The 15,684-nt window shown below is 39.6% G+C and overlaps 1 protein-coding gene across 1 annotated transcript; it reads right to left on the reverse strand.

Annotated features, from left to right (window-relative positions):
- Nucleotides 1–1,835: 1,835 nt before the first annotated feature.
- Nucleotides 1,836–11,117, reverse strand: Krt222 (keratin 222). The gene is made up of 6 exons (XM_048366217.1): nt 11,018–11,117; nt 6,193–6,321; nt 4,546–4,766; nt 4,028–4,104; nt 3,707–3,842; nt 1,836–2,605 (listed from the first exon to the last, which is right to left on the reverse strand). The coding sequence occupies exons 1-6, from the start codon at nt 11,111–11,113 to the stop codon at nt 2,377–2,379; spliced, it is 888 nt and encodes a 295-aa protein (XP_048222174.1). The 5' UTR covers nt 11,114–11,117; the 3' UTR covers nt 1,836–2,376.
- Nucleotides 11,118–15,684: the final 4,567 nt, after the last annotated feature.

The following is a 15,684-nucleotide window of genomic DNA, read 5'->3' on the forward strand; positions in this document are numbered from 1 at the left end:
AGTGTACTACCACTGGTTTAGAACCATGTTCCTCATGTCTCAGTCTCCCCAGTAGCTAGGATTATAGGTGTGAGTCACCAGTGCCCAGTATGATTGTAGTTTCATTCCTAACAAAGTGAATTAACTCTGTTTAACTTAACCATACAGATAAATCTTTGAACTAAAAAGTACAATGTGTCCAGCTGAAATAAACAAGGCAGCTTTAGAGTTCATGTTTCAATTTCTTTTTTCCTTTTATTGTGGTGGTATCATTTACTCTGGTAAATTCATATCCCATTTTTTTTCAAATGTCTCAGAGCAAATAAAACTTTGTTTTAAATTCCAATGCTGTATTTGAAGTGTACATTATACACATTAGTAGCACAGTGGGATTACTATAACAGGCAGTTAAATTCATAATACCCAGTACTAAGGTTGTAACGCTGTGATAGATTATAGTAGAGGTTCTTTATCATAATCATTGTTGCTTAGTATAGTAACTTCAGTCCAGTAGCTTATGTGATTGCAGTTTAAAGCTTTTATACAGTTCATAACATTTAACTAATGTTAAATGAATTTTAAAAAATGAAACCTAGGACTGGCTAGATAAGTGTTGTACCACTGAACTGCATCCTCTGTCCAAAGGAAATGTTTATAATCAGATATTTATACAAGAATAAGCACTTAACATGCTATTGTATCTTTGATGAAACAAAACCATTACATTTCACAAAATAGAATAAACCACGCCAGAAGGAATCTGAAGTAAATGAATGAAAATTTGAATTTGACTGAATATATATGCATACATATATATGTATATATATACATATAAAGAGAAAGAAGGGAGAGAGAGACAGAGAGATAGAGATAGAGAGACTGTAACAGCTGTAGTAAATGCTAACATCATTGTAGCCCTTAGATGATACTTTAGCTAGAAAAAAGTATGGTGAGTTCTACTCAGCCATTTTTTTTCTGCTTAGAAAAAAATTAAGAGCCTATAAGTTTCTAATGTTTTAAAACAGGTATTTATTATTTAAGGTCTTAAATATACCTGTATTAAATAAATTAGGTTTTAAGAACTTTGCAGTAGTACTTTGCTTATTGACAAATACATTTTCTATCCATATGTATTACAGTTTGAACAATTTAAAAACAAGTCCTGCAATCACCTTCATCACAGATAATGTTACTGTTATTTATCTGAGTTCACATAAATGATTGCAAGAAATATTTGTAATAGTTCATATAGTATTTTACTAAGGCTCATAGTAAACATTCTAATCACATTTTACTTTAAGATGTAAAGATTGGGATGGTGAGAGGTTGAGTTACTTTTTTAGTAATGAACTGCTGTTTTAATTTACTTTTTGTCTTTAATACAACTGGGCCTAGGATATTTGTTTTATATGTGGAAGGATACAACCTTTGAAGTTCTTTTAATAAGGTAACTCTTCTAGAAACCAGATATTGATTACAAAGGCCTTTCAGATGTGAACTGACAAAACAGCTTTTTGGGGATATTCTATAGTTTGCTTATGGAATAGAACTCTTCTTAGATACTTTTTTTCCTGCCAGTCCTGAGGCAAGAATTCTGGGTCTGGGTGCTGTCCCTGAGCCCCTTTTGCTCAAGGCTAGCACTCTGCCACTTGAGCCACAGCACCACTTCAAGGTTGTTCTGTGAGTTAATTGGAGATAAGTGTGTCACAGACTTTCCTGCCCAGGCTGCCTTTGAACTGTGATCCTCAAATCTCAGTCTCTTGAGCAGTTAGGATTACAGATGTTAGCCACAAGTGCCTGGCTTCTTCTTAGGTTTTTAAGTGTTTTGAGTGATTGTCACAAAAAAGAATGTTCCTAAGAGAACAGTGAGCCTTCCCTTAAAAAATTAGTTTGTAACTGCCTTTGGCTTTTTAAAGTAGAACAGTTTAGGTTTAATAGGTCTTGGCCTAATGATGAATTACTCAGTGTGACTCTAACATAATGTTATCATGTTCAATTTTTTTTCCTTGAGTGTTTACCCATTGAGTGGAACTACCTACTTAATTATGCCAGATGAATACTTACAGTCTCTGATGAAATTTCCCAAGAATTAAGAATAAGACTATTTGGAGAATAAACAAGATAGAAACCGTACTAAATTTCTGATTTTATTTTTAAGCTCCTCCTCTTCAAAAATATATCCATAATTAGATTCAGAGATACTTTATCCTTTACTGTGTGTGTGTGTGTGTGTGTGTGTGTGTGTGTGTGTGTGTGTTTCCTGAAGAGAATCACAGTCACATATTGAGATAACATTACCCATACATACTTCATAGCTAACATTTGGGACAGAAGGGAGGTCAGCATGGCCTTCTTTGTCCATTCTAATGTCAAATCAGGTCGAGATCTACCTTTGGATTAATTAGTTGCTGATGGAGGTTTGATAGATGGAATACTGCACGATCTTCTCATGATCAGCCTGACTTCTATATCTGGCAGGTTATCCTGTTTAGTCTGTAAGCACCCCTCATCTGTGGCTGCTAAATGAAGGTCAAATCGAAGGGAAACAGATTTTTTCCTTAATCGAGGGTTATCTTTAAAGAAGGAACCTTCCCATTCTTTAATAACTTCGTCCACTTTCTCTGTCCTGGAATGATAAAGTAGAACTTTCTATAGCAAGAAGAATGGGCACATCAAGGTACAGACACAACATATATTCTATATCTGAAAGGAAATCCAAAAACATGTATAATTTATAGTTAATGGGATTTATAAGTGATATACAGACACGTGTGTGTGTGTGTGTGTGTGTGTGTGTGTGTAGGCGTGCTAATACTGGGCTTGAACTAAGGACCACATGCTCTTGCTTGTCTTTGCTGCTCAAAGTCTGCATTCCACCACCTGAACTACAGCTCTGCTTCCAACATACTGCTTCCAACATAAAAACCATAGGGCTATAATTTCTAAGGAATTATGTGGAATTTCTACAGAATTCTCATGTTTGGATTCTAAAAAAAACAAACAAACTGGTGAATTGGTTACCTACTTGAGTTTCGATGGGTATAGGTTTGTGCCAGTTTTTAAAAGTTCACAATATAGTAAAACTCTGTTTGAAAATAGTTAATTGACTAGGTGCTGGAAGCTCCTGCCTATATTCCTAGATATTCAGGAGGTTGAGATCTGAGGATAGAGGCTCAAAGCCAGTCTGGGAAGAAAAGACAGTGAAACTCGTATCTCCAGAAAGCTGGAAGTTGAGCTGTGTCTCAAGTGGTAGAGCACTAGCCATGAGCAGAAGAAGCTCAAGAACAGCACACTGAGTTCAAGCCCTGGGACTAGCATACACACACACACACACACACACACACACACACACACACACACGAAAAGAAACAGAAGATAGTTATTTAGTGCTGGGCACTGATGGCTCACATTTGTAATCCTTGCTATTCATGTGGCTGAGATGTGAGGGCCACTGTTTGAAGCCAGCCCAGGCAGGAAAGTCTATGAGAGTCTTACCCACAATTAACTACCAAAAAGCCAGAAGTGGAGCTGTGGCTCAATTGGTGGAGTGCTAGGCTTGAGACAAAAGGCCAAGGGACAGCATTGAGGTCCTAAATTCAAGCCCTAGTACTGGCACCAAAAAAAAAAAATTATTACAAAAAGAAAACAGTGAATATAGCTGACCTGGGAAGACTAGAGTGAAGTTAGCTTCTTTACTTCTACTTATTATTATATTTAAGTTACTTACTGAATGGTGCCGTGTGCCTCAGTGCTCTCCTTCACGATATTTCCATTTAATATTGCCTGCTTGGTCATGGTCTCCACCTTTTCATTCTCAAACTTTTGGGGGAGTTTTGTTGAAAAAGAAATTTCATTTATAATGGCTGTGGAAAAAGTCATTTGTGGTAGGTTAAATTCCAGTGCTGAAGTATTATTCACCGTTAAATCACATACCAAACTTTTATTCAAAAGTAACTCCTTTTTGCCCCTTTGAAGTATTTCATTTCCTTATCATCCCCATAAGTAGCACCCCACTTTCCAAGTTAGCTTATCTGTATCAGAAACTCACCTGAAGGTAAACGAAAACCAACTCTACTGGTGGTTGGTTTGGGGTCTTTTTTCCCACCTTGTATACAACCATAATATCTGAAAACGGGAAGAATTATGTTATACGATCCACAGTGTAGTAGTAAGTAATTGAAACAAATAGGAGAATGGATACATTGTACATTCATACAATAGAAATAGTATTTAGTATTTGCAGTGAGAATGAATGAACCAATACTGGACTGTATCTTTGTCAATGAATCTCTAGAAGACAAAGACAAAAAGAAATATAGTAGGGAAGTAAGAAGGTCAGGAAGGGTCATTGGTGCAATAATCAAGCACCACTAACATCCTGTTATGGCTAACTTTGAAAAGTCAGCTGTGACTATTGGGTTCCTGGTTTTAGCAGGCTGGAAACAGTCCCTCTATGTGTTTTACTACTGCGTTGTAGTTCAGTGAGTGTGTTGTGAGGATGGATTTGGTTTCTCTGATTCTTATAAATAATCCCCGTCGTGCCTCTGTGGGATTGGGATTGGGTACCTGATTTCTTCCTGTTCTAGGAGGCGGCGATACGTTTCGATTTCCTGTTCCAGCCTCATCTTGGTATTGAGAAGCATCTCATGCTCTTGAAGTTGCCTCTCGATGCCACACCTGACTTCCTGCAGCTCCTTCTCCAGCCCATCGATCACGGCTTCGAGGTCTTGCAGCTGCATCTGGTAGTGCTGCTCGCTAGCGTGCAGGGAGTTTTCAAGGCCCCTTTCCTGTTTAGAGACATCCTCAGTAGTGAATCAGTGGCACCAAATGTGCCTCTGAAATCAGACCTGAAATGTCTTCATTCGTCTGTGTTGCATTTTACTGATGTATTTGTTTGCTTGTGAGGTGCTGGGAATCAAACCCAGGCCTTGTGCATGCTAGTCAAGCACTCTCATGGACCCATATGCCCAGCGATATTATTTTTTATATTTTCTTTATTGTTTAATGTGTTTGGGTAGAACTGGTGTTTGAACTCATGGCCTTCTGCTTTCTAGGCAGTCACTTTTCCATTTGATCCATGGCACAAGCCCCCCTTTTATGTTTGTGATTTTTCAGGTAGTGTCTTGTGGTTTTTCCCCTGAGACCAACCCCTCAACACCCTTCTATCTACTCGAGCCTCTTCCATAGCTTAGATTACAGGCATGTACCACCTCACCTGGCTTATTGATTGATAGGTTTGCCCAGCCTGGCCTCCTAATCACTGCCTCACAAGTAACTGAGATTACCGGTATGTACTACCATGCCTGGCCATATATATATATATTGGAGTAGTACTGTCTCACTGATAGAAAAAGGGTTTTATTACATCTTGTGTGTGCCCACCCAATTAAAAAAATTATGGCTGGGCATGGTGGTGCACACCTGTAATAACAGCTACTCAGGAAGTGGTAGAAGGGGATCACAAGTTCCAGACAAGCCTGGGAAACTTAGTAAAACTCCTGTTTTAAGAAGGGAAAAAAAAAACAAAGTGAAAAAGAAAAAAAGCAGGCTGAGGATGTAGGTTAGTAGTAAAGTACTTTCCTACCGTGCATGACACTCTGGGTTCATTTCTCAATGCCAAAAAACAAAAAAAACAAAACAAAAAAGAAAGCTGTGTTATTGTATTTCAAAGAAATCCTATAATAATTTCTATAACACCCTCTCCCTACCATCCTCTATGTCATGATTGATTTCTTTGCACTGAATTAAATATTCACAATATAATGAATAGGAAAGGCAGAGCAGATTGCTTTTCACAGGAATTTTTCAGAGTGCTTCAGTATATTTTTCTGTTAGAAATCTTCTATGGCATGAGTAAAAATACATCCCACTGTTAAGACTGTTAATAACAGATGTCTCTCTCCCTCCCTTTCAATAATTAGGGCACCCCAGGGTGACAAGTGTTACTCAATTTTATAGGTATAAATGAAGCCTTGAGCCAGCTGATAACAGCCACTGCCATGCAAAGGTAACTGAACTAGAATGGGAAATCACATTCTGTGCCCTTGACTTTCAGTGTCTCTCTGTAAAATAATGAATATTAATATTCTTTTCCCTCTCTCTTTTTTGTGTGCATGCTGCACAAGTGCTCTACCATTGAACTACATTCCCACCCCTCTTGATCTTGTAACATCTGGGGGCTCCATGAACCAGGTGCTTTGAGATTCTTCTCACCACAGCATGCAGAGACTCAATTTCCACTTGCAAGTGGTGCCACTGGCGTCGAGCCTCCTTGAGTTCCGCTTGAGCCGCCTTTAAAGCCTCTTCATCTTTGTTCATCTTTTTGCTGATATCTTCTTCTAGCTAAAAGAAAGCCAACAACAACAACAGACAAAAACAAAGGAAACTTTTGGAAAAAAATGTTTTAAAGCAGCTATAGAAAAATCACATAGGAAATTACTGAAAACTGTTTTTTATAGGTGTGTCCCAGTTTTGAATGACTAACTAGTTATGTGGGCCCGTCAACTGTATTCTCAGCTGCAGTTTTCTATGATGTAAAAGGATCTCAAAATCGCTTTCACATTGAGCATAGTGATACAGGCCTATCATCCCAGCACAAAAAGATGGGGAGTTTGAGGCCAATGTGAGTTTGTCTAAAACCAACCAACCAAACAACAACAACAAAAACAAACCCAAGCCCAAATTCCAAATATATGACAATTTATGAAATATAAAAATACATCTCTTTTAATGAAAAGAAACAGTTTGTAGGTCCTAAATTCATGACTTTTGATTCTGTGTGTATGTATGAGTATGTGTGTGTATGTATGAGTATGTGCATGTGTGCATGTGCATGTGTGTGTGTGTGTGTGTGTGTGTGTACGTGCATGTGTGCCAGCTGTGGGACTTGACTCAGGGCCTGGGCACTCTGAACTTTTTTCCTCAAGGCTAGCTGGACACAGCTCTACTTCTGGCTTTTTGGTGGTTGATTGGAGATAAGAGTTTCTTGGACTTTTCTGCTGAGGCTGGCTTCAAACTATGATCCTCAGATTTCAGCTTCCTTACTAGCTAGGATTACAGGCGTGAGCCACAGGTGCCTGGTTAGACCTCCGATTCTTTTTTCCAAGTCCTGAGCCTTGGACTCAGGGCCTGAGCACTGTCCCTGGCTTCTTTTTGCTCAAGGCTAGCACTCTGCCACTTGTGCCACAGCGCCACTTCTGGCCCTTTCGAACCCAAGGCTTCATGAATACGAAGCAAGCACTCTTGCCACTACGCCATCCCCATCCTCCCAGCCCAGACCTCCGATTCTTAACTTTCTATTATTATTTATAGGTTGTTATGGAAGAAGGATTAAAAATTAAGTATTGTTTCCCTACATTTTTTCTTGCGGGCTTCTTTAGAGAAGATACATAGCTACATATTCAAAATGGACCAATTCCTGAACCAGGAATATGGACAGGGAGTAAATACTACTGGAAAATATATTACTAGTAAATTAGAGAACTAAGTTATCATTGGCATTAAAGTTTTTTGTTTTTTTTTGTGGGTAGGGGGTCTTGAAATCAGGGCCTGGTGCCCTGGAGCTTTTCCACTCAAGATTAGCACTCTACCACCTTGAGCATCACTTCTGGTTTTCTGATGGCTAATTGGAGATAAGAATCTCATGGACTTTCCTGCCCAGGCTGGCTTTGAACTGCAATCCTCAGATCTCAGCCTTTTGAGTAGCTAGGATTATAAGCATGAGCCACTGGCAGCTAGCTGCACTAAAGTTCTTAAGTAGACATCTGTATTAAGATAACCCACTACTCAGATTTTTTTTTGGTAATGAGTTTTGAACTCAGGTGCTGGGCACTGTCCCTGAGCTCTTTTTCACTCTACCACTTTGAGCATTAGTGTCATTTCGGTTTTCTGTTGGTTAATTGGAGATAAGAGTCTCAAGGACTTTTCTGCCCAGGCTGGCTTTGAACTGCAACCCTCAGCTTTCAGCTCCCTGAATAGTTAAGATTATTACAGCTGTGAGTCATCAGTGCCTGGCTTTAGAAAGCTTTTTCCAAAACATTTTTTTAGAAGTCATCTTAATTTTGAGTACCTAGGGTAGGAACATACTGAAATTATTATAAAATATTAAAAAGTCTTCATATTAAAAATAATGCAGAATATTTTATGTTTGGCTTTGATTTTTGTTTTTTTAATGGTACTAAGTTTGAACTCAAGGCATTGTACTTCCTAGGCATGCACACTACCATTTGAGCACAACCTTCAGTCTCACTTTAAATATTTTCATGCTGATGTTGGAATTAAAAAAGTATCTGTTGACAAAATTCTCAATATTTGTACAAGTAAGCAATGGTACAAGTAAAAGTACAAGTAATTAATGTATCAAATTAATTGCATTATTTTGAAGTAATGTGACAACTTTATATGTTCTTATAAAATACATTTTGAAATTAAAAGGTTTAATTGGAATATATAATAGATGATGTTTGAAGGAAGCTGGAATATATAAAAAGACTTTGAACAGAATTAAGAGAATGAAATACATTGGCTTCTTTTGGTTGGCTGATTGCTTGCATTTAGTTAGCAAAGTCACACATGCAAACAGCACATACCAATATAGTTATAATAGAGAATGTAGAATATCAGAACAACAGCAACAACAACAACAACAACAAAAAACACGTGCTTGTCAGTAGTATAGGACTGGTAGCTAAGCTTGTGTAGTTAGCTAGATTTCCAAGATGGTCCCTAGTGAACTACACTTCCAGATTCCTGTCCCTGTGTGATCTCCCTCTACATTGAGTCCTGCTTTGACCAGCAATGGCAGAAGAGTTGCAGTGCCAGCTGTAAGGCTAAGCCTTAAGAAGCCCTGTTAACTTCCACTTCTATGCTTTTGGCAGCTCTAGGCTTTGGTTTCAGAAGTTTGGATACCCTGCTGGAGGATTCAGAAGAGAGGCCAGAAGGAGAGAGAGGTGAAGGGGAAGAGGGGAGAGACTAAATGGAGAAGGACCCTGAGGCTACCTGGAGAGAAAGAGAGAGAGGGATGGACAATGGGAAAGGGAGGGAGGGAGGAGGGGAGAGAGAGAGGGAGAAAGGGAGGGAGGAAGGAAAAGGTTCATTTGTCTAGCCAGCTGAGCTAGCTTTCTGGCAAGCTCCAGCTAAGATGCCAAACACATGAGCCATCTGCCTTGGGTGTTCAGGCCAATCATGCCCCCAAATGACTGCACCAACATCTCCCTGGTCTCTATAAATTCATGAGACTGAACACAATGACTATTTTAGCTCACTGTGGTTTTGTTTTGGGGGGGGGGTTAGCCTGTTTTTTGGGGGGGAGCTTAGCTTTATTCTATAGTAATTGGTAACTAAAACAGCTTACAGTTCTTTATTTTGTGATTGAAGTTGAACCCAGGTCCTTGTGATTGTTTGTTCATTCATTTATTGATGCCAGTCCTAGGGATTGAACTCAGGGCCTGAGCACTGTCCCTGGCTTCTTTTTGCTCAAGGCTAGCACTCTGCCACTTGAGCCACATCGTCACTTCTGGCCTTTTCTGTTTATGTGGTGCTGAGGAATCGAACCCAGGGCTTCATGCATACTAGACAAGTACTCTACCACTAAGCCACATTCCCACCCCCTTGTGATAATTTAATACTTAGGCTTTCTTGAATTCTAGTTGGCTTTTGAACTTAACACTCAGGCTTTCTTGAATTCTGGCTTGGCTTTCTAAATTATTTGGGAAAAATTGTCTGAAGGTCTTTTATGTTTCAACATGCTCTAAATAAAACTTACTGTAGTCTTTTTTAAAATTTGAATTTATTCATCTTAATATTGAGAGTTGTAAACTAAACTTTCATTCTTATTCCTGCAAAGTAAAGTATTCATTTGGCTTATAATTTTCCCTAGTTGTCATCTATTATTCTTTCTTTCCTTTTTGTGTAAAAGGCAAGGGAGCTATTTTAACAGCTAGGACAATACTTTAGTGGGAAAACTAGGATGTTGATCTTTCTTTATGAAGACTGAACCGTTACCCAGAGATAACATTTATAATGTACTCAAATGAGTTGCTAATGTAGTAAAGGTCTGTGATTTTCTAGTGATCTTTCTTTCCTTTCTTTCCTTCCTCTCTTCCTCTCTTCCTTCCTTCTTTCCTTCCTTCTTTCCTTCCTTCCTTTCCTTTTTTTTTCTTTCTTTCTGTCTCTCATAAACTTTTAGCTGTATTTGGCTACTGGGAAGAGAACTTGAACCTAGATATAATAGGTAGACTAATAAAAAAGAAAGGTGGTTGAGATTTGAGGGCCAATGTTTGAATCCTAAATCTTCATTTTCTACATTCCTATTTTTTTCTTAAACTATTTTGACCTTAATGAATTACTAAATGTGATATTCATTTTAAGACCAACTATATGAAATTAGAACTTGGCTTTGATCTAAGCTGGCTTTCTCTTAAAAAAAAAACTTTGCAAGCTTCACATAGGAAATATATACATTTCTCACAGTGCAAAAGCAAAAAATCTGTTAGTTCTATGATTGGTTCTGAATACCATGCATACAAACTCAGATCATTTCTATTTATAACTGCTATAAAACTGTACTCATAAAAAGATGATGCAAACCTTTTAGAAATATCCTGCTTAATTTTATCTCTAGAGTGTGTGCATGCTAAGAAATTTTCCATTTTGAAGATGTGGCAATAACTTTGTAGGGTATTTGATATGCTTTCTCCCTGAAGAAAGTCCGAAAGGAGGATAGAGCATACCATTTCATTGTTTTTGACACCCCCCTGCCCCCCATGTTTTGATCCATGACAGCCACCCCATAATTTACATACAAATCAAATGCACCAATCAATATTTACAGAATGGGAATTTCACAGTCATGTCCCCTCTCCAGCCCCCCCCCTTCCATTCCTTGACCCGGTTCTGGTGCTGTAAAGCCTCTATTCCTTCCCCAGTATATGCTGCGTGGAAAAGGAAATACTGTACCTCAGAGAGGCCGGGACAGGAATTGGGTAGACATGGATTGTCTCCTTATCCTGGAAGGTGCCTGTCTGTATGAAATCATTACCTGGATCCTTGCTGAGAGCACCGTCTCTATCTGATTTCTGGTGAGGAGCTTTTCATAGTTTGCCCTGATCTCATTGAGGAGCTGGGACAGTTCCATTCTTTCCCCATCCTCCACCTTGGCTAAGTGAACCCTGTCGATAGGATAGGAAGAGTCTCTGCGGCAGAGCCGGCCCTGCCTGCGTCGCCCTCTTCCGTGGAGAGCAGGCAGCCGGGTTCGGAGCCTTAAAGATGCAGAGCTCCTTTTTTTTTTAGTTTTTCAGAGGCCGAGAAAACTCTAGTGTTCCAAATCAGTTATGCAAATATGATGCAAATGGATTGCTCTTGGTATAGCAGAAATGTCAGAATCTTGATGGAAGGAAAAAATAAAACACTGAGCACTGTGTGTGTGTGTGTGTGTGTGTTTCATTTATTTGTGTGAAAAGGAAATGGGTCATAAGATGGGGAAAATTATATTTAGCTTCTCCCAAGATAGTGCGTAGAAATTACTCTGGGCCCAAAGTATATGAGCTAAATTTTTCTTTTATAGTTTATTTTTCTTTTCACTATCAGGGATTTTTTTTTCTTTTTTTGGTGCAGGTACTGCAGCTTGAACTCAGGACCTGAGCACTGTCCCTGAGCACTTTTGTTCAAGGTTAGTGCTCTAGGGCTTGAGCCACAGCTCCATTTCCAGCTTTCTGTTGGTTCATTGGAGATAAGAGTCTCATAGACTTTTCTGCCCCGGGCTGGCTTCAAACCTTGATCTTCAAATGAACTCAGTCTCCTGAGTAGCTACGATTACAGACGTGAGCTGCCAGCAGCCAGCGACCATTTGGATTCTTTAAACAAATGCTTTGGTGACTCGCTAGGGTATGTGGAAATTTAAAACATTATGACAAGTACTGGAAAAAGCTGCCATCAGATTAAGATGACACTTGTCATTGGCCTTAGTACTGACGGATTGCATTTTCCTCAAATGCCTGCAGTGTAGTTTAGGGAAGACTTCCAGCTGAGAGCAGAGTTTGATGTACTGAGGTGAATTCCTGAAAGCATGTTACAGAGGAAGTCAAGGCCAGAGGTTAGTGCTAATACAGTATGGGAGTTGTGAGTTAAGATTTCCAGTGTTTTAGAAAGGCGGAAGACATAGATTTGTTTGGTCTTTGTGGAGACTGTGTTCATTGAGATAAGATTTATTGGGAGATTTCACCCCTATAGTAAATGTTAAATGACAAATACTTGGAAATAAGACTTTTTTTTTTTTCAGCTCTTCCAATTTAAGCAAGCACTTGGCACCTGCCATTCCGTCCAATCTTCGATTTTGACATTTAGTGACCTTAAAGATGAGAATACTAAGGTCAGAGGCGTTAAAGTATTATGTTCAAGGTCATTTGGTGAGGTAATAGCATCTTTGGGACTGGAACTTTGATTGCTTGGCTGTAATCCATTGCTCTATCTACTTCTCCATTATCTCCTTGACCCCTCCACCCCCCAAATTACTTGTTCGATCTGGTCAGAGTAAACAGATTCAAATACGACTGAAACATTTTTGTCAATGGATTTGTAGCTGTTATTTGTAGAATCATTTGGTTGAATTGTATAGAGGGACAGTGAGGATCTTGGCTCTAATTTTCACAGTGCCTTTGCACATTATATCTTATATTTTTAATTTTTCAATGAACATATTTTTGGGCAGGCTAGGCTGTACCAGGAATTTCTTTTTCTTTTTCTTTTTTTTTTTTTTTGCCAGTCCTGGGGCTTGGACTCAGGGCCTGAGCACTGTCCCTGGCTTCTTTTTGCTCAAAGCTAGCACTCTGCCACTTGAGCCACTTCTGGCCATTTTCTATATATGTGGTGCTGGGGAATTGAACCCAGGGCTTCATGTATACGAGGCAAGCACTCTTGCCACTAGGCCATATTCCCAGTCCCTGTACCAGGCATTTCTACAGTCTTCCCCAAACAAAGTTTGGTCTGATCGCCCACCCTTGGAAAGATTCCAGTTATTTCTGTGCCTTCCTTCTCCCATATTCACCACCAGTCACAATTTAACCATTCTTGGTGAGTCAATAGCCTGATATAAAAAGCTCTCCTTAAGAAGGGAGGTTATCCAGGCCAAAATGGATTGTTTTTTAGTTGTTAATTGAGACTATGAAATATGAAGAGAATTAGGTACTTAGGACAGGAAAGAGAAAGAAGTGACAAGTTAAACTTAAATTAGATTCAGGAGCAATAAATTACGCCCCCCCCTTACTTTAATCAGCTTCTGCTATTATCTGCCTAAAATAGAGAGACAGCATGGAGGCTGGTCCGGCAGTCTGAGTTTTATTTTATTTGTCTTTTTTTTCATTTTTGGAAGAACTAGGGACTCAGTTCAGGATCTCTACCAATAGAACCATACCTCTGGGCCACAATCTGCATTTTGAGCAGATATTTCCTATGAACCCTAAAATAGCGCCCTTGAACAGCAAGATAATGTATGCCCCAAAGGCAAACCACATACATAATTTTCAACATTCTATCAGCCATATCAAAAGGTATGAAAAGAAGCAGATGAAATTAACTTCAACATCATAGTTTACTTAACGTGATATACTCCAAAGATAATAACATAAACTTCTTTCCTTCCTTCCTTCCTTCCTTCCTTCTTTCTTTTTTTTTTTGGCCAGTCCTGGGCCTTGGACTCAGGGCCTGAGCACTGTCCCTGGCTTCTTCCCGCTCAAGGCTAGCACTCTGCCTCTTGAGCCACAGTGCCGCTTCTGGCCGTTTTCTGTATATGTGGTGCTGGGGAATCGAACCTAGGGCCTCGTGTATCCGAGGCAGGCACTCTTGCCACTAGGCTATATCCCCAGCCCTCTCTTTCTTTTTGCCAGTCCTGGAGCTTGAACTCAGGGCCTGAGCACTGTCCCTGGCTTCTTTATGCTCAAAGCTAGCACTCTGCCACTTGAGCCACAGCGCCAGTTCTGGCTTTTACTATATATGTGGTGCTGGGGAATCGTGCCCAGGGCTTCATGCATGCTAGGCAAGCACTCTACCACGAGGCCCTATTCCTAGCCCCCAAATGCATTTCATACTTCTAGCCTATCTTAGCTTGTACAAGCCACATTTAAATTTGTGAAGCAGACTGGGGCTGCAAGGCAATGGGTTTGATTTCCATTACTGCAAATAAAATGAAATAAAAAAAAAACCCAAAGTGCTCAATAGGCATGTGGTAGTGGCTACTGGATTGGACAGAGCAGACTTGAGATTTGAGTTTAATTGACTGGCTCAGGTGAGTATCACAAGCTTCCCCCCACTCCATATGTGGAATCAAATCAAAACTAGAAATGCATACACAGAGAAGAGGGGTTATTATTGAGTAGGAAGAGGATCAGCAAGAGGAGGAATAAATGTAGGTAATGGGAATGGTAAATATGATCAAAATACTTTATGTATGTGTATGAAAATGTCATAACAAAGCCCAATGTTTTTTTTTTTTTTTTGGCCAGTCCTGGGCCTTGAACTCAGGGCCTGAGCACTGTCCCTGGCTTCCTTTTGCTCAAGGCTAGCACTCTGCCACTTGAGCCACAGCGCCACTTCTGGCCGTTTTCTGTATATGTGGTGCTGGGGAATTGAACCCAGGGCCTCATGTATACGAGGCGAGCTCTCTTGCCACTAGGCCATATCCCCAGCCCCAAAGCCCACTGTTTTATACAATTAAATATATTAATAAAAATAAGAGGCTCAATTTTCTCTCTTTCCTCTTTTCTTTTATTTCCTCTCTCTCTCTCTTTCTCTTTCTCTCTCTCTCTCTCCTTTTCTTTTTGGTGCCTTTCTTGGGGCTTGAACTCAGCACCTGGTCACTGTCCCTGAGCTTCGATGCTCAAGGATAGCTTCACTTACACAGATCCCACAGATCCACTTTTTGGTAATTAACTAGAGCCCCAGCTGGCTTCAAATCATGATCCTCAGATCCTAGCCTCCTGAGCAGCTAGGATTACAGGCACGAGCCACAGGTACCTGGCCTCTCATTTCTTTCAATTAGAGTGTTTATTTTTTACATAAATTTTCTGATGTGCATTTGAAGTTTGTAACATAATGTTATGGAATATACATGTAACATACATACATATATATGGTGTATCTCTGAGTGTATGTATATGTGTTGTATATATATGTATGTGTGTGCATATGGCATATATGCACACACTGTTTAGGCAAAGTAGCTTTTCCCTCCAGACAATTGTAATTATGAATTACTTTCCTTCCTTCCTTCCTTCCTTCCTTCCTTCCTTCCTTCCTTCCTTCCTTCCTTCCTTCCTTCCTTCTCTCTCTCTCTTTCTCTCTCTCTCTCTCTCTGGCAGTCCTGGGGCTTGAACTCAGGGCCTGGGCACTGTCCTTGAGCTTCTTTTTCTCAAGGCTAGCACTTTAACACTTGAGCCATAGCACCACTTCTGGCTTTTTCTTTTTATATGGTACTAAGGAATTGAACCCAGGGCTTCATGCATGCTAGGCAAGCACTCTACCACAAAGCCACATTCCTCGCCCCTTACTTTTCTTTAAATAGACAGGTACATCCAACTGATCTTTTAATCTCATAAAGCTTGGGTAGTCTTTTGTTTATGAAGTATAGTTTCTTTAGCAGCTTCAGATATTTCTTTTTAATCAAGCATACATTCTAATGGGATTAGAGAGGCATAACTAGACGACAAGTAAAAG

This window comes from Perognathus longimembris, chromosome 17, assembly GCF_023159225.1.
Source record: "Perognathus longimembris pacificus isolate PPM17 chromosome 17, ASM2315922v1, whole genome shotgun sequence".
NCBI classification, from domain to species: Eukaryota; Metazoa; Chordata; class Mammalia; order Rodentia; family Heteromyidae; genus Perognathus; species Perognathus longimembris.